Here is a 17330-nt window from a genome sequence, read left to right on the forward strand (position 1 = left end):
TTATTTCAGCCTTATAAGTGGCTCTTGGCGCTGTAGGTCTCAAATCCTCAAGATTATCTTGCAAAGCCCACATCATTGGAACGGTCTACGGCGTGGAAAACTATTGGCCCAAAGCACTTCGTTCGGATGAAATATTGCCCCGCCGGAAAGGTTAGCAGGGGTCTCGACGCCACCCACGGAGCAACCCTTTACACGATAAAGTTTAGCTGGTTGTTGGTAATCCAACAGAATTTTGGTTAGGTTTTTTTTTTCGAGTTTTGGGAGAAAAAAAAGAAAGAAGGAACGTTGAAGTCATGCATTTGAATCCAAATCGGGCAATACGAAAATACGAGGGTTCGGACCAAGAAAGATAACCAGTAAGGCTCCAAGGGGGCATAATGCTCAGAGCCGCCTGCAGTGCCTGTCGGAATAACGTTACCTTATTCGAATAACGGAAACCTTTACCCCCAGTGCCCGTTATTCTTGTCCATTGGTCTTAGTAATAACCTTATACCAACAATGGTATGCATATATGCACCATACGGAGAGTTCGGAGGCACGGAGCTGACGACGAATCGGGGGGGGGGGGAACAACCACACCATGCCCAGACCTCTGGCGCTGCAGAAAAGGGTCCAGCTTGGAACGATCAATATATTTTATATATATATTCAGTCCATGCCCTCAATCGTTTGGAGGATCTAATCAGTACCAATCAGGCACATCAAATACCATTGGCACACTTTTCAAAAGAAAACGGTCTTATAATTGCAATTTCACCCCTAATATATAATAGACTTGCAGATTTCGGTTACATATCGAAGTTCTCTCCCTTTCAATTTGAAGTTACAGGCAGATCTCGACATTTCTCGAATCCCCAAAACTGCAAAACGATCTATTTCAACCCAGAAATTTTGTTCCGACTCTGAAAGGACCCAACAGTTTCAATAGGTGGCTTTCACGACAACAACGCCTTCGCGATGTCGTCGACGATAGAACAGGAGTTGGCTGTCTCTAGGGTATATTCTAAAACAGACCATAAACAAAGCGTACCAAATGAGCCATCCGGGGAGTCGACGCTTCAAACTGGCAGCGCAAGCACAAAGGCCCCAGAGTTCAAAATGGATTGGCGAATGTTTTTAGCATTTGCTTCGCTCATGATTATTACACTCGCGGCTGCACTCGATGCCACCATCATATCTGTTGCATTGTAAGCACCTTCATACAATAACTCCTCTAGTTATATAGTTTCTAGTTGATCCAAGAGTCTGAACTAATATACTCGATATAGGCCGGTACGAATATCTTCGTTAAATTCAACCAACACCTCACCTGATTCATGCTAACTATTACTTCCCGTAGATTATGGCACACGAACTTAAGGGTACAGCGACGGAGGCATTCTGGACAGGAACAAGTTTCTTGCTTGCTTCTACCGTTATTCAACCCGTCTTCGGATCTTTCTCAAACATTTTCGGCCGTAAACCGCTCATTATCACGTCGCTCGTATTCTTTACCATTGGTGCTATTTTATGCGGTGTTGCAAAGAACTTCACCTTGATTCTCGTCGGCCGTACCATTCAAGGTATCGGTGGCGGTGGTATCATTGCCGTGTCTGAGATTATTATCACAGACTTGGTTCCTCTTAGGTATGGCTCTAGTTATTTTACGAATCCCAACTTGCCGGTATCGATAATTAACTGTTGATTGTATAGGGAACGAGGAAAGTATTTCGGCTTCCTTTCAACAATGTGGGCTCTGGGTAGTGTCCTCGGACCCGTCCTCGGTGGCGCCTTTGCTGAGAAGTATGTAGCATTCGTTTTCCGACCATTCCATACTAGAGAATATGTGTTTATCTAACTTAAAAATAGGGTTTCATGGACCTGGGTTTTCTGGATCAATCTTCCTTTCTGCGGTATCGGATTTGTCATGATTCCCCTCTTCCTCAAATTGAACTTCATTCCATCCAGTATGGCTGCCAAATTGAGACGCATTGATTGGGTTGGTGGCACAATTTTCATCGCTTCTTGCACAAGTTTCTTGATTCCAATCACCTGGGGTGGCACTATGTACCCATGGAACTCCTGGAGAACAATTGTCCCACTCGTTGTTGGTGCCGTTGGCCTTATTGGATTCATCTTCTACGAAAAATTCGTTGCTGCAGACCCATTGATCCGGATGAGCGTTTTCGAGCAAAGAACCGCAGCCGTCAGCTACCTTGGTACTGTTATGCACGGCGTTATGTATGTGACAACCTCCTTTATAGCTCCCACAATCTTCAAAACTAACATGAACAATAGTCTCTGGGGCCTTCTTTACTACCTCCCTCTCTACTACTTGGCTGTCAAGAACCAAACCGCTATTTTGGCTGGTGTCTCTGTCTTCCCACAAACCTTCACCGTCGCTCCAGCCTCAATCGTCGTCGGTATCGTCTCTTCCATCACCGGTAAATTCAGATGGGCTCTCTACATTGGTTGGGCGCTGACTATCCTCGGAATGGTAAGACCCTATGCTTTAGCTTTAGAGAAAAAATAATTCGACATGAACTAACATAAAAAACAGGGTCTTCTCTACTTGCTTGATGTCAACACATCGACCGTCGCATGGATCTTCATCAACCTGGTTTCCGGATTGGGAACCGGCATGCTTTTCCCATCCATGGGGCTTGCCATTCAAGCTTCCGCCCCAGCCGCCGATACCAGCTACGCTGTTGCTATGTTCTCTTTCCTTCGCGCGTTCGGACAAACTTTTGGTGTTGCCATCGGTGGCATGGCTTTCCAGAACTTCCTCAAGTCCAAGTTGGAGAGCTTCCCCGAGCTCGAACCTGTCGCCGGTGAATATGCCAAGGACGCTGCTGCCCTTGTCGAGGTTATCAAGCGGATGCCCTTCGGCTCCCCTGACGAGCTCCGCGAGAAACTTGTTTGGTGTTACGCTGCTGCCTTGAAAAATGTCTGGCTTGTCTTCCTTGGCTTCGCAATCATTGGTGGTTTCTTGTCCATCTTCACTGAAGATTTGAGCCTCGACCAAGAGCACAGCACTGATCAAGGGTTCAAGAGAAAGGAAAAGACGGAAGACGCAGAAAAAATTTAAGCTGAACTAATAATGCTGTCGATTGATTGACACCCTGGAATTCGGCTGAATTCATGCTAATAGGCGGATGCAGCGAGATCACAGAAAAGACGGTGGCATTTACAGGCGTTTTTGAGGAGCATTGTCTTAATATCTTAACTTTTCGGTTTTCTATACATATACATTTCATTTAGGGGATAGATCACCACTTTTGGAATATGATTGCATGAATAATATTTAATGATATTGTTATTTAAATTATTATATATATATACAGAAAGATCAAACAATCACATTATTACAGAATCTTGATCTACTGCATGATGATAGTTCTACTTGCTAGATCTAAGGACCATGGGTTGTCATACCAAATCCTTATAGCATACCGATACAGGACCTAGTCCTTTAGCTAGCTGTACACCGTGACAGTGTGCGATTTTGGATGCCATCACCAGGAACAGATTCTACAGGGATACTAAAGGGATGCCACATGTACAAGCTGCAAAATGGGATGCCGTATATTACAGAATGGGATCCTACGTACTGCAAAACAGGGTCTCGCATCTTGTATGCCACGTCCAAAACATGTGTACTATACATGCATATACATAAATTTATCGTTCTCTAGTTTCATCCGGTCACACAATCTTGACTTCCAGAGACAGTCTCTGTTCTTCGCTTAGGTTTGTGTTGCTTTGGTGGAATTTCCACATTGGGAATCCCTGTAACACGAAGTTATATTATGTAATCAACGGATGTTGGGGAACATGAAGATATGTTAACATGCATGCATGCATGTGCATGGGACATAACGTAAGGTTGGCTCTCAGGGAAACAATATCGCGTCGGACTATCTTGTAATTAAACCTCGTTTATTTCATTCGAGGATAATATTCTCAAAGGTTCAGGATGCCTCGTAGCGACGAAGCTGAAGCTTTCTTGTACGTCCAAAGGTCCCCTTTTAAACTCGTTTGCATGTAAACTTGTATAATGTTTCACCGCTAACCAGCACGCGAACCATGCATGGTCCAGTGTTGCCGTCTACGAAACGGTCCAGCAGATCCCATATGGCAAGGTGACATCCTACGGGCATATCGCTAAACTGGCTGGCTATCCGTAATTCACCCCCCGACGTCGACCCTCGATCTTCCAAATTGAGGATCTTTGTGAACTCGGATCTTTGCTTACGTATAGTATACATTATTTCGTTGTTATCAGAAGCCGTCCACGTCAAGTTGGTGTAGCCTTGAAACACCTGTCTACAGACCCTCAAGCGGAATTTAACGGTTCAAATGTCCCCTGGCAAAGAGTTATTAACTCACAAGGTGTCATATCTCAGAGAGAGGTTGTATCGGGTATGAGAAGACAGGCTGATGTTCTTCGAGGGGAGGGAGTAACGGTGGACGAGGATAGGCAGGGCACCATGTCGGTAGACTTTCGAGAATTCGGTTGGTTTCCTGCTGTTGAAGACAGCGAGGATGAAGATGAATGAAAAGTCTTGAGGATTCTATGGCATGCTATTATATGGCATGCTACAGCCTGTGTAATTTTGCTTCCGTTTAACGTTTCCGAAAGATCTTAAGAATCTATATCACTTAGATTATTATTTCAGTGAGTCTAGTGCATATCAAATAGAGGAACGGATTTTTACGGTTCCTACGAGTATGATGACTGCGATGATTCATGAATTCATCCTGACCTCACTTATACTTCCATGTCGCTGCCTACAGAGATCACGAAGACGGTGGTCCCAAAAGAGGCAAACCCTAATTTGTAATGTTTGTGCCTGGCGTGTCTAACGTTAAGCATATCGGATCCTTGTTCACTACATCCTGGTTCGGGCCCGAAAGACGGTTCGACATGTTCCATGCTAACTACCCGACACCCAAGGTTAAATGTTGGCTCTTGTGCCTCGTACTGAGCAATATGCAAATATCCTTATTAATCCGCAAGTCCATCCAGTAAATTGGCCCAATCTAACATCCATACTACAAAAACCAAATATTGTAATGGGTGGTTTTGCAATTTTGGGGGGCGGGGTCTCAACCAAGATTTTTTCTACAAGTCCTACAAAATATGGAAAACTCAAAATTCTTCCGAACTAATTAATTTGGCTGTCGTGCAAGTCGCTAGGTACGTACATAAATACATACATAGACGGTACTATTTTGAGAGGACGATACTTGGTGATTAATTACTCGGTGTCGCCCGACGTTGACCCACTTAATCATGCGCCATGAGTCAGGCAGTCGATCTATCCTATTGTTCTGCCTACAAACTGACATCATGAGGCTGTACATAAATGCGAAAAAGGCATGAAGATGAACATTGGCAAGCTCGCAACAATGCTTGACACCTTGGCGCACGTGTAAAGCTACCATCTTTTTGGTATCGCGCATATCGCACCTGCGCGCAAACACAAGTTTCGAGTGCCAGGGACTCTAAACTTGCCATTCCAATTGGGCCTAAAAGCTTGCTTGCTTGCTTGCTTGCTTGCTTGCTTGCTTTCAAGTTGAGCCGCGGAATAGAAACAAGGAAACCCGACCCCTGCTTTTTTAGATCGGATCATGGATCATGGGTGCCAAGATTGACCTGCTTAATTTCCCACAATTGGGTTCTTTGGTAGCAGATCTTTCCCAGTGTCATAAACTGTGTGTCAAGATGCCTATGACTATGGGATGAGGGTCCGAGGGATAAACTTAGCCTAACGTTATGGATGTATTTAAAAGATCTCTTTCCTCCCCTTTACTCTATAGTGATAGTTGAAAATTGGCATTCCCAAGATTTCAGCCATTCGCTTCTTCGGAATCTATATCAACTTTGTCAATAATACTTGTCTCCGAAACTAAGCCTTTGCCAAGAATATCGATATATCACCTTTAACGAGAAACCGACAAAAATGCGGAGCAGCTTGTTTTCGGTTGCCGTAGCAGCAGCACTGCGATTCTCAGCAGCGCTAGCAAGTGAACATGACTTACACTTTTACCCGCTAGAAGCGCGAGAGGTCGGAGAGTTCGAAATGCTAGGGCGTGAGATGAAAAAGAACGGCGCGCCAATGGCCGGGTTAGATATCACTAATGATCTGGAAAGGAGAGGAATGACATTGAACCCGAGACAAAGTTGTCCTTCGGGATATGGCCTGTGCTCTTCAAGTGGGAGATGCTGCCGTTCTCCTGGAAGGTGCTGTAACGATGGCACGTGTATTGTCAGCGGGGAAACTTGCTGCTCAACTGGAGGTATGGTCACCATTTCTTCCTTCTAGTTAAACTTCACTAGAAAGTTATCTAGTTTTTTAACATATCTATATTGATACTAATTAAAATTTTCTTCCCTTTTCTTTTCCCCAGGCGCCTGCAGAGTTACACGGAAATGTTGTGGAACCGGCTGTATTCCGGATTCCTCTGTCTGCTGCTCGAGTGATGGTGATTATTGCGACGTCGGTACGTATACACACCCCAATATGAGTGCCTGATGCCTTTGCACTGACATATAACTGCCATCTAGGCTATCTCTGTTGCCGGACTGGGTATTGCGTCTTACCAGGTGGAGAATGCTGCCGAGATTGTAAGTATCAAATTAATTGGTATAGCGCCGGTTATCTCCTTTATCCCTAAGCTAATGCTGTCTTTTAGACGGAACCTGCCGCCCCGGATATCGATGTGTGATCAATAGCGCGGGCGTAAGAGGCTGCAGAGCGGGTACAAGCGGAGGCGGCGGTAGCTCCATCGCTGCTGAACCCAGTTCAAGAGGAGACAGTGTTACCAATCCACCATCAACACGAACCCCAATAACTACCCCAGCACCAGATCCAACGACAGCCCCTCCAGTCGAATACAGATGGTTTACCACCACAATCTATTGGTATTACTACTGGTACTATTACGTCTGGGTTTCGACTATTGATTATACTTCTACGAGAAGTTCGAGGACCTCGACGTCTACCACCGTTTCAGCTTATGTTAGTGCTTTTAGTGCTGCTTCCAGATCATTTGAGTCTATTGCAAGCGACTTGACCACATCGACTCCAAGTCAATACACAACAGAGTTTGAAGGCCCCACTCCGACACCCGTTGAGGCTACCACGTCGTCTGAAGCATCGACTGCTGCCCCTACCCCTTCAAACACTGGAGGAAGTAACTCACCCGGCAACGATATAACAAATGTTGGCGGCGGCGGAGATAACGCCCCAAGTACTGCCTCGCAGTATAGAGCGAGAGACGTATTTGTATTTGCGCCGATTGTCTTCTTGTTGACATTGATTTATACGTTATGATTGGAAACCATCGGGTTGAATTCTATAAGGAGGTTTTATGAGATTATCATGTATATTTAAATAAATAATACGACTTATAATATTAATGAAAGTGAATGATCATATTACCCAAGACTACTAGATGGTCACTATATAGTATGAAGTACTCCAGCTTGAACTCTCGAGATTATGCTACAACGTTAGCCAGTCTTGTAACATTTGTAAACATGTTTTAAACTGAGCTATAACTGTGTTGTTAATGTTGTAATTCGATACGTTGTGTTTGCTTTTATCGACAAACCTTCTTATTCTGGATTCTGCCGAAGCCAAAATGCTGTGCAACCAATCGGTCCCAACGAACTTCCAATCGCCGAGAGTGCGCCTCAAACCCAAGTCAAAGGACCGGATCATTGGACTTCTTACGGTACCTTTCTCCTGTGCGAACCTCAACAGCCAGATATGTCTCTTCTTTAAACCCCAACATCTACATCTTCTATCCTTAACTAGTACTCGAGAACCGCCTCATGGATTCCCCGGATGGATTCCCAGCCAAATCCCCAGCAGTCTCTCCCTCCCATCGATACCTACGATCCTCTTCGCGATGACCTCCAGAACTTTCGCAACTCCACGGACGCCACGGGTGGTTCGCCCGTCGGCATGAATCGCAGTAGTAACAATTTCAATTCGCTACCCCTCAGTTCGCCTCCCACTCCGACAGGTGGCTCCCGACGAGGTTCCATCCCTTTTCTCCGGAACCGTAATCGCACGGCGTCAGGTGCCAGCTTGACTTTCATACAACCGGCTCCTATAGACTTAGTCGACCATACGGTTGATCCGTCTGAACGTAGTTCAGCAGCCTTTGCCCGTAGTGTCGTGGTAGGGGATTATACGATCATCAGTGGGTCACCTTTGAGAGCTGGTGCATACGTTGTTTGGAATTGTACGGTAGAAACGTTGGAAGGCCAGAAGTTTACGGTAATCAAGCGTTACTCTGAATTTGATGCGCTGAGAGAGAAATTACTCCTCGCATTCCCAAATTCTAAGGCTGCATTACCACAATTACCTAGAAAGAGCGTGGTTTCAAGATTCAGGACGAAGTTCTTAGATTCGAGAAGACAAGGGTTAAACTATTTTTTGTCGTAAGTTCCGAAATCTCTAATCCTTATGAACTGGGCTACAACTAATGACATTTTGACTACTATAGGTGCATACTTATGAATCCGGAGTTTGCTGGTTCGCCTTTGGTAAAAGAGTTCTTGTTTAGTCGGGATTGATGGGCCGATTTCGTACCAGTGATTTGTACGTTGCTTAGAAGCGTTCATTTTGGCGGTTGCTTTATAATCCAGGTCCTTGTTGGTTCTCATATTCTGTTTTTGGGTAACCGTTATATTGAAGGGCGGTTTACAAATGGTCTTATACATAATATTTAATGAACTAGTCGATTATGGATGGCATGATACTTTGAATTCAAATCTATTGACCTAAGGAAACTTCCCTGCAGTTGCAATAACCAGCGGCCACCATCTATCAACTTGAATTGCTACTACGAAGCCTGCCATAGCCATGTCATCGTTTTGATTTTAACCACCCCCTCTTTCCCGCAGCCTCGAGAAATTTCCAAAAAGGTTTACCACACTAAAACGGCTACGCCAGTTCTCGAGCTTCAACGCCATGATATCTGTGTTACAACGTTGTACAGAATTAACGGTATACCTGCCACTTTAAGTAACCATTCTTAGCAATCGCAAATACAGTTGGTAAGTCCAATCTATAGAACCCGGGAGGGGTATCGATATATCATAGTGAAGGCCATGAGGTCAACAGTACGCTACGAGCACTCCAGCCACGTTACCTAGGACATTAGTGGTAGCACACGTACATGTAACACCTTATAAAGCTAGCTCATCACAAGGACATCTTCTATGAGTATATCCCTTCGAATCCCAAGAAGTAGAATAGGATTTGCCACACATGTGTGCAGAGATGGGCATCTCAGTAACAATAGGATCCGGATTCGGAGCTAATATTGTAAATAGACCCTTTCCCGTGAAGACCCTAGCCGTAATTCAGACTAAACTTCAATCTATAGCATTTTCCTCCTCTTCGAGTCCAAATTCTAGATCTAATCCTGTTGTTAGGGGCCATTGCGCAAACCTAGAGGCCTGGATTCTCGATGAGATTAAGATTTAATCTTCACGCCGACAATGATGACCCCCCGGAGGTACGAAACTGGAGAGTCCACCTTATAGCCATCATTGTCAGCATGGGACCTCTAGCAAGTAAGTAACGTCTAGATAATTATCATACAACCACCAGTATATTTTCTACAACTTGAAATATCAAGATCCTCATCACATTGTCTAGTGGGCTATGATACTGCCGTAATCGGCGGCACAATGGCTCTCGACTCGTTCAAACGAGATTTCGGTCTCAACAGCGGCTCCCAACATTGGCGTGACACCCTCCAGGGAAACATCGTCTCAACTTTCCAAGCCGGTACATTCTTCGGCGCCTTGTTTACCTTCGCAATCGGTGAGAAATTCGGTAGAAAGAAAGCAATAATACTAGCAGTAGCAATCTTCTTAATCGGTGGCACACTCATGACTTGCTCGAATGGTCATCTACCATTAATATACGCCGGACGCGCTATTGCCGGGTTTGGAATAGGATCCGTATCGCTGCTTGTTCCGGTTTATATTGCTGAGACTTCACCTCCATCGATTAGAGGTCGTTTAGTCGGTATCTTTGAGGTTTTGTCTCAGGCCGGTGGGATGTGTGGGTTTTGGATAAAATATGTTGTTAATCGTACGATTTCAGTTGATACGAAGGTGCAATGGATTATACCACTAGCTTTACAGCTTTTGCCGGGAGTTCTACTCCTTTGTGGTATATTCTGGTGTCCCGAGACTCCGAGATGGTATGCAAAACAGGAACGGTGGGAAGAAGCTATCGCCACACTCTCGTGGATACGGAAACTTCCAGCCAGCCATGAATATGTTAGAGGGGAATTAGAGGAAATTCGACGACAAGTATCATCGAGAAACCTGCCCTCGGAGAATAGGAATACCAAAAGATACTATTTATCCCGGATTTTCCAAAAGGGCACACGAAATCGTATAGGAATAGGACTACTTCTCATGGCATTCCAGAACCTCACAGGCGTTAATATCATTACCTACTATTCTCCTCGTATATTCGAAACACTCGGAATTCAAGGAACCGACACTAAACTCTTCGCTACTGGATTTTACGGCGTCGCCAAAACCCTTGGGATGATAATATTTTCCGTATGGTTAGTCGAAAAGGTTGGAAGACGAAGGAGTTTGATATGGGGTGCATTCATCGGATCTATTCCGATGTGGTATCTGGGTGGTTATGTTTTAAAATCTGACCCAACAGAGGCAGCAATAAGAGGCGATGTTGCAAGAAGCGGATGGGGATACTTAGCTATGGTTTGCGTAAGAACCCCCCGGTCCTTCCCCAAGATCGAGGTTTCAATAACTAATGGAGGAAAAATAACACTGTAGGTGTATCTCTACGGTTTGATATATTGTGCTACTTGGCAAGGCATTACTTGGGTCTACTGTTCCGAGATCTTCCCATTGGATATCCGAATGCTCTGCGTCGCTATAACAACAGCAGATCAGTGGTTTTGGTCGTTTATCATATCAAGGACGACGCCGTATATGATTACGTCTCTGGGATATGGTACTTATATGTTTTTTGCTTCTCTGATGGTCTGTATGGGAATATGGGCGTGGTGTTTTGTGCCAGAAACCAAGGGGAAGGGCTTGGAGGAAATGGAGGATATTTTCGGTGTTAGAAAGTTCCAGGATTCGGAGCAGGGAAACGGAAGGGGGAGCCATGTTGAAGAAGAAGAAGAAGTCAACGGCCATGATCATGATCACGATGTTGGTGGAAAGCCTGCCTCGGAACATATTGAGAACCCTGATGTTTTAGAAAAAGTAGATCGCAGTTAGCATTCAATATTCGAACCCTGATCCAGGCTTGAACTATTCGAAATTCGGATAGCGAGGTACCTAATTACTTCTTCGGTATTGCTCAGTAGGTATTCATATGCTTCCCAAGCTACTACATTGATCAATTGATTAATCTTAGGTCGACAGTCTGGTACGACCAACACAAGCTTATGTGGTATTTTAGAGGAATGCTATCGAATCGAATATCGAATATCGAATATCGAATGGCCGATAGTAACCATGAGGAAGATATTTGTAAGATAGAATAATATAATCACCATTATTTCTTTGATAGATAGGTGATCACATGAGATCTTTGGAGAGTCCATCAGTTCTATATTCTGTTATTATTTGTGAAAAACGTCAAGTCGCATCGACTAGTCTAGACTCAGATCATGGTCTATCCTTCCGACAATCCTCGATCGACCTATCTCCATGCAAAATCAGAATATATGTTTATATATACCTACTTAAGTACTTAAGTATATATATATGTAACTTGGCTATCGATATCGATATTCTAATAGTATCAGGTATTCAACAATCTAAACATCCCCTCGGCTCATCCCATAATGATGCCTTTTTCAGAGCCCCAATGATATAACCGCCTTTCTTTGCCGCATTGGTCTCTCTACTCTCTCGAATAGTCAATAGATATATATATCTATACAAAACAGCCGATACGTATGCACCTTCATCATGTCTACATCAAAGATTGAAATCCCTTCGTCCAAATTCCTCCGAGGCAACCACACCGGCCTTGGCTACTGTGCATGCTCAAGATGCGGCCGAGAAGGTCAAATTATCTGCCAATCCGTTCGAATCAACCACATTGAAGAAAAACGGCTCGAGCTAGAAAAGATCAAGCTCAGCTTACCTCAGTATATCGGCCTACCGGTAACGCCGGGCGAGAAGAAGCTAGAGTACGAAAAAATCCGTGAATATGTTCTGATGGAGACTGGGAAAACATTTCCGGTACAAACGGAGGATGAAAACTTAGACCCCGTCAAGCAGACTAGGTGTGTTAAACTTTTTTTTTTTTTCGCCAGTGGATCAAGATATACTTGACTAACATGGCGTCGCCTTTTGTCGGAAAAAGCCAGGAACTTATGAATCCCCAGGCAATTGCAGTGGCTAATACTTTCATGAACGTGTATTATCCCGACCATCGCGATAATACGCTAGAAGCGAAAGATATACACGGTCCGGAGGGCAAACTACTTGAGTATGCCTTCGAACATAGAGTTCGATTAAAATATTTAGAGATTGTTTCGTTGTGGAAGCGTATCGAGAAATTCCATGGGGATCATCAACATGGCTCAACCAGAGGGACGATATCGATACCGCGTAATAAAGTTGTGGACTCCAGGGAGACTTTGCCGGAAACCGGCACACCTGCGACTCGACGTTGGAAGCGCTTGAATTACCTTAACCTCGATGAAGAACCTAACTTCTTCCCTGGCGTTGTGACAGACATTGGACGCATAATTTGGCTTACGAGACAGGCAATGGAATATGACGGAGAGCTCCTTGGTCGGTATAACAGAAGGGAACTTGACTCGATGGCACTTGAGCTTTTTATGAAGTTTTATCTCAGTGAGTTAGGAGGTAAGGCAGATTTTATGGACTTTATGAGTGTTAGCAACATGACGGCGCCAGATTCTCGGAGTGCTTATTCTACCTTTCTGGTACGAGAGTGGAACGCGCAAATACATCAAGACCTCAAGGATATTACAATTGCGAGGTTTACCGGTGAATGAACTGCCGAACAAGCCGCCGCTCCCGATTTTAGAAACCTAGGGTCTGGATCTAGGTCTTCATAATCGGAGAGCTCTGCTTATTATGTAGAATACATTCGGGAAGTTGAGTCAACATTAGGTAGCTAGAGAATTAAAGCACTCTCGGAGAATTGTTGTTGTTATGTTGGGTGAATGCAAGGGGTTAACAAGGAATACAGCTCGATTTGCTATACCTAGGCAGTACAAGCGATACAGCCCCAGGCTATCCTATCATGGGTTCAGGTTCGGGTTCTTTTTCATCGTCATCCTGCAGCGTAGATTAAAATGTTGGAATGTTGGCTGTTCGATGTCTAGCGAGCCAGAAGTTTTCATGGCCCTTTCGGCCTCTTTTGTGTAACGCCAACTACCAATCGCAACATTCCTCTCTTCACAACAATGCAATAAGTGTCTCGGCTGCTAGTCGTTCCGATGCCGAACAACCTCATCTGAGATACCAGCCTCCACCTTAGCCCGGAAAACCAGTCTTCTAACCCCGACTTCGAATGTATATCTATACGTTTAGCTTAGTGGTAAAAAAATATCCCTAGTTGATTATTGAGCTACTCTAGGGGCTATGCTAAGGGAGAGCAATAAGATGTATCATGCAATGTCGCTAATAAACACTAATCACCTTTTCTGTCAACATTCGCCACACAAACTTCTCCCATCCTTCCAAATAATTCCCATGTAGAAAAAAGAAAACAGGGCTTCTTTTGGTTGAAATAAAAAGGAAAAACCAAAAACCCCATCCCTCCATAACGTGACCGAAGAGGAAAACGCGTAATTATAAACCATACTGAGCAGAGGAAGTAGAAAGGAAAAAAGTATATATATCCATCATGGAAAGGAAAAGGACATTGCGGGCAATTCAAAGAATTTCGTCATCTCTTTATATGAAAGTCTTATAACTGGGAGACGAAAGCACCGCAAAGGATGGATAGGAGCATGATGCTGAAGGTATAGCTACTTCCAATTTTGATAGCTGAGCTGGGTTTGTCCTCCTTTTTGCTACCACCAGTCTCAGCTGGGGCATCATCATCATCAGCAGGGCCAGTAGTCTTGGATCCACTCTTGTCAGTTGTTTTGGCATCGTAAGCGGCATCGTCACCATCATCATCGCTGCTGGTGTTGGATGGTTCTGGGGCGCTGGTGGTCTTGTCGGATCCGGTGACGGTGCTAGTTGCACGGGTAGGGTTGGAAGCACCGCAGATACGTCCAGTTCGGCAATTTTCAGCACAGGTGGGGTCGCTAGAATCAAGATTTTGTTAGTGTGAACATATTCGCTGGTTTTATAGTGATTAAGTGGGTATATTTGGCTTACAATTGTCCACAGTTCTGGATGCAGTTCTGGACCTGGTAGGTGCAAAGGAAGTATGGGACTAGATGTAACAGTTAGACGTAGTTCCGTTTAAACAGGGAATCCATGTATATAGGATTGAACACATACTAGTCTGGGAGTACTCTGTGGTGTTAGGGGTAGTGTTGTCGGCGCAGATACACTGGTATTGGAGAGTTTCGATATCGCAATCATTGACGAAGCCGCTGCCAGACTTTTGATCAAGGCAGAGAAGACCGCAGGAAGAGATCTGGTTGAGACACCATGTCTGCTTGGTACCAAGGTCGATTTCCTCAGGGTCGACAGGGAAGTACGTCTGGGCAGAGACAGCGCTGAGGAGGGAGGCCAGGGCGACCACGACGGATGTAGAGAAATACATTGTGATTGAAGTTGTTTAGTAGTCTAAATTTATTTATCACTCTATATATAAGTATGTTTCTCATGAAGAATCTTTGTTTGATTGATTTGTTTGGGAGTGTCGTGTGATGATGATGGTGAGGATGATGATGATGATGATGATGGTAGTGATGAAGGTGGTGATTGTTATATTTTGGAGCTTTGTGTCGGAAGGTTTTTTGTTTACTCACGGGATTACCTAGAAACTGCAATGAAGAGTCGGTTGTCTGTCGGAGTGGATGATGATTAAGATATTAAACTTATTAGATACTTCGGACTAACGAATGTGGTGAAATTTAACTGGCAAAAAAATTTCAAAAAAATCAAATTAAAATCTCAAATAAAAACGAAGGACTGGAAGTATGCTTGACGACACCCGCAAAGACTGGAAAAATCTCGTGAAGTGAGGGAAGGGAAGGGAAGGGAAAGGAAGGGGAATATAATCGGGAGAAAGGAGGGTGGTTTTATTTGACCTTGCAAAGCCGAGATTGCCGTTCTCCTCACTCTCTGCACGCCCCCTTTCCAAGCCCGGCCAATGGCAATGTCACTAAACATTCTCTGCAATTTTAGTCGCAAGGGAAGGTTCTCTTCATTGAAATCTCAATCTCAATCTCAATCTCACTCACCCTGAGACCTTAGGCTTTGGATTCACTGCTAATCCCGAAAGGGCCGTCACTAGTGCTTAATTTGCGTTCAATGCGCACAGCCTGTGTATCAAAAATATGGATCCTCGATCGAATGCTGCACTGTGATCTCAACAGCATCTCGAGAATAGATATCTTCATACAATTACCAGCAAAGAGTACAAAATAAACTCGATTCCCGAGTGCGCACGTTGTACAGGTACATCACATACCATCACATTGCAAGCGTGGTGTGTGCACGACCTTTGTCTATTTTTATCGCCACGATGTTACTCTCATCGACACGCTAAATTCTGATTCAAAGAATTTCGACCCGTCTACTACCACCAAATGTACTCAACCACCACCATATTCTGGTTCACGAGACTCTTTTTTTCTCTCTCTCTTTGGGTCATCATCACATTTTTTTCCCCCTTCCAGGTTTGTTTGACTGACAGATGCAGGCAAAACAATGTCCTCGCCAAACGCAATGGAACCGTAACAAGGGTCCAGATCCTGGGCATTATTTCAGGCCATTATTTACCCATTCAAACACCACCACCATGCACGCCTCCCCCAGAACCTTCTGCCCGACCCGTCCTTGAAAGGCCATGGTTTAAATTGTCAACGGCTGTGGCCCCCATACAAAACCCAGCCTGAAATGGCAGCTGGTCCATCGTCGTCGGTTTGACTTCGCCCGGAATAGGTTTTTTAAGCTGTGGCAACGGACAATAATTCCATGCTCAAGGCAGGCATTTTGCAAGCGCACTTTCAAAAACAAGGGCAGGAGAAGGGTAAATGCCATTCTCAACTGGACCTAGCAACTGTATGTATGCATGTATTTACTGTGTATGTATGCACCCCATACTAAGCTGGAAATATGTGCTGGGACAAAAGAGAAAACGGCTGAAATTCTACATATCCATTTGTTCTCACACAGCTGCACAGATGCATTTATACCGTGATAATTCTTCAAAGAATACACGAAGAAAAACAGAATCCGCTCGCGGACAAAATGCCATTTTTACAATAAATAAAAAAAGCCCATACCCAAAAATCCAAAAACGATTGACCCCGTACATTAAAAAAATAAAATCAAAATACAGGAAATACGTAATGTATGCACAGCATAAAAGAAAGACTAAGAAGGAAAGAAAGAAAGAAAAACCTCGGAGAAACGGCTCGATCCCGTTTTGGCCCCACGCGAATGCTTGCAGGAGATATCCGGGACGCATTTCCAACCCATGCGGCTGCAACTGGAAATTTCCGTCAACACCAGGACTTCAGCGCGTTTAAGCGTCGTCAGTAACCTCGATTGTTGGGATGTCGGTGGCGAAATGACGGGCTTCGACACCAGCAGTCTTCGTAACACATCGAGCTGTTGAGTAGAAGCTCAGGTTAGCGGCTTTCTTTCTATAAAATATCAAAGATATGATTCATATAAGGTAGCTTACTAGAAGTTCGCGAGGCCGTCGATGTCGAGGTTGTCCCATTGGCCACAATTCGAATCCTAGTTTTGATCACAACCCGAACACATGCTCGAGTTGTAACGGCTCTGGGCTCTAAATCGGCTATCGGGGCTGCAAATCCCATATCAGACGAGAAGAGCATCGAAATAAATAGGAAGATAGAAAAGAAGGTGTAGATATTTCCGTTGAACATTTTTAATTTTAAGAGGCGGTATTCGAGACTAATTAGGCTTGGTAGGTATTGAGATATAAGAGAGTTCAAATAGGTAATCTCTAGACTTGGTTTATCTACCTAATGATTGATATTGGAATGATATTATGATACTGATCACGAAGCTCTTAATTCGAACCCTCGCGGCTCTCTTTTATAATTTCCAGAGTTCCTATCAGCTCATTGCAATACCGACTACTAGAATAATAGCCCAAATATTGATATCAGTAAGCATCTCC

At 44.2% G+C, this 17330-nt stretch overlaps 8 protein-coding genes across 8 annotated transcripts; 6 read left to right on the forward strand and 2 right to left on the reverse strand.

Moving 5' to 3' along the window:
• Positions 1-957: 957 nt before the first annotated feature.
• On the forward strand, positions 958-3067 carry AOL_s00054g649 (uncharacterized protein; the record flags this gene model as incomplete). The annotated part of the gene is made up of 7 exons (XM_011121965.1): positions 958-1187; positions 1269-1272; positions 1340-1626; positions 1693-1782; positions 1849-2220; positions 2278-2476; positions 2540-3067. 7 exons carry the CDS (start codon positions 958-960, stop codon positions 3065-3067), a joined length of 1710 nt encoding a protein of 569 aa, XP_011120267.1.
• Positions 3068-3955: 888 nt separating this feature from the next.
• AOL_s00054g650 (uncharacterized protein) lies at positions 3956-4538 on the forward strand (the record flags this gene model as incomplete). Its single annotated transcript, XM_011121966.1, has 3 exons — positions 3956-3987; positions 4079-4162; positions 4265-4538. 3 exons carry the CDS (start codon positions 3956-3958, stop codon positions 4536-4538), a joined length of 390 nt encoding a protein of 129 aa, XP_011120268.1.
• Positions 4539-5945: 1407 nt separating this feature from the next.
• On the forward strand, positions 5946-7319 carry AOL_s00054g651 (uncharacterized protein; the record flags this gene model as incomplete). Its single annotated transcript, XM_011121967.1, has 5 exons — positions 5946-6075; positions 6167-6282; positions 6394-6486; positions 6551-6614; positions 6679-7319. 5 exons carry the CDS (start codon positions 5946-5948, stop codon positions 7317-7319), a joined length of 1044 nt encoding a protein of 347 aa, XP_011120269.1.
• A 516-nt stretch (positions 7320-7835) lies between these two features.
• AOL_s00054g652 (uncharacterized protein) lies at positions 7836-8572 on the forward strand (the record flags this gene model as incomplete). The annotated part of the gene is made up of 2 exons (XM_011121968.1): positions 7836-8437; positions 8503-8572. The coding sequence occupies 2 exons, from the start codon at positions 7836-7838 to the stop codon at positions 8570-8572; spliced, it is 672 nt and encodes a 223-aa protein (XP_011120270.1).
• Positions 8573-9561: 989 nt separating this feature from the next.
• AOL_s00054g653 (uncharacterized protein) lies at positions 9562-11278 on the forward strand (the record flags this gene model as incomplete). Its single annotated transcript, XM_011121969.1, has 3 exons — positions 9562-9577; positions 9663-10756; positions 10826-11278. The coding sequence occupies 3 exons, from the start codon at positions 9562-9564 to the stop codon at positions 11276-11278; spliced, it is 1563 nt and encodes a 520-aa protein (XP_011120271.1).
• A 699-nt stretch (positions 11279-11977) lies between these two features.
• On the forward strand, positions 11978-13038 carry AOL_s00054g654 (uncharacterized protein; the record flags this gene model as incomplete). Its single annotated transcript, XM_011121970.1, has 2 exons — positions 11978-12297; positions 12378-13038. The coding sequence occupies 2 exons, from the start codon at positions 11978-11980 to the stop codon at positions 13036-13038; spliced, it is 981 nt and encodes a 326-aa protein (XP_011120272.1).
• A 920-nt stretch (positions 13039-13958) lies between these two features.
• On the reverse strand, positions 13959-14771 carry AOL_s00054g655 (uncharacterized protein; the record flags this gene model as incomplete). The annotated part of the gene is made up of 3 exons (XM_011121971.1): positions 13959-14304; positions 14378-14435; positions 14504-14771. The coding sequence occupies 3 exons, from the start codon at positions 14769-14771 to the stop codon at positions 13959-13961; spliced, it is 672 nt and encodes a 223-aa protein (XP_011120273.1).
• A 1932-nt stretch (positions 14772-16703) lies between these two features.
• AOL_s00054g656 (uncharacterized protein) lies at positions 16704-17073 on the reverse strand (the record flags this gene model as incomplete). Its single annotated transcript, XM_011121972.1, has 2 exons — positions 16704-16789; positions 16866-17073. The coding sequence occupies 2 exons, from the start codon at positions 17071-17073 to the stop codon at positions 16704-16706; spliced, it is 294 nt and encodes a 97-aa protein (XP_011120274.1).
• Between the last annotated feature and the right edge of the window lie 257 nt (positions 17074-17330).

Source organism: Orbilia oligospora, assembly GCF_000225545.1.
Source record: "Orbilia oligospora ATCC 24927 unplaced genomic scaffold scaffold00054, whole genome shotgun sequence".
Classification (NCBI taxonomy): domain Eukaryota; kingdom Fungi; phylum Ascomycota; class Orbiliomycetes; order Orbiliales; family Orbiliaceae; genus Orbilia; species Orbilia oligospora.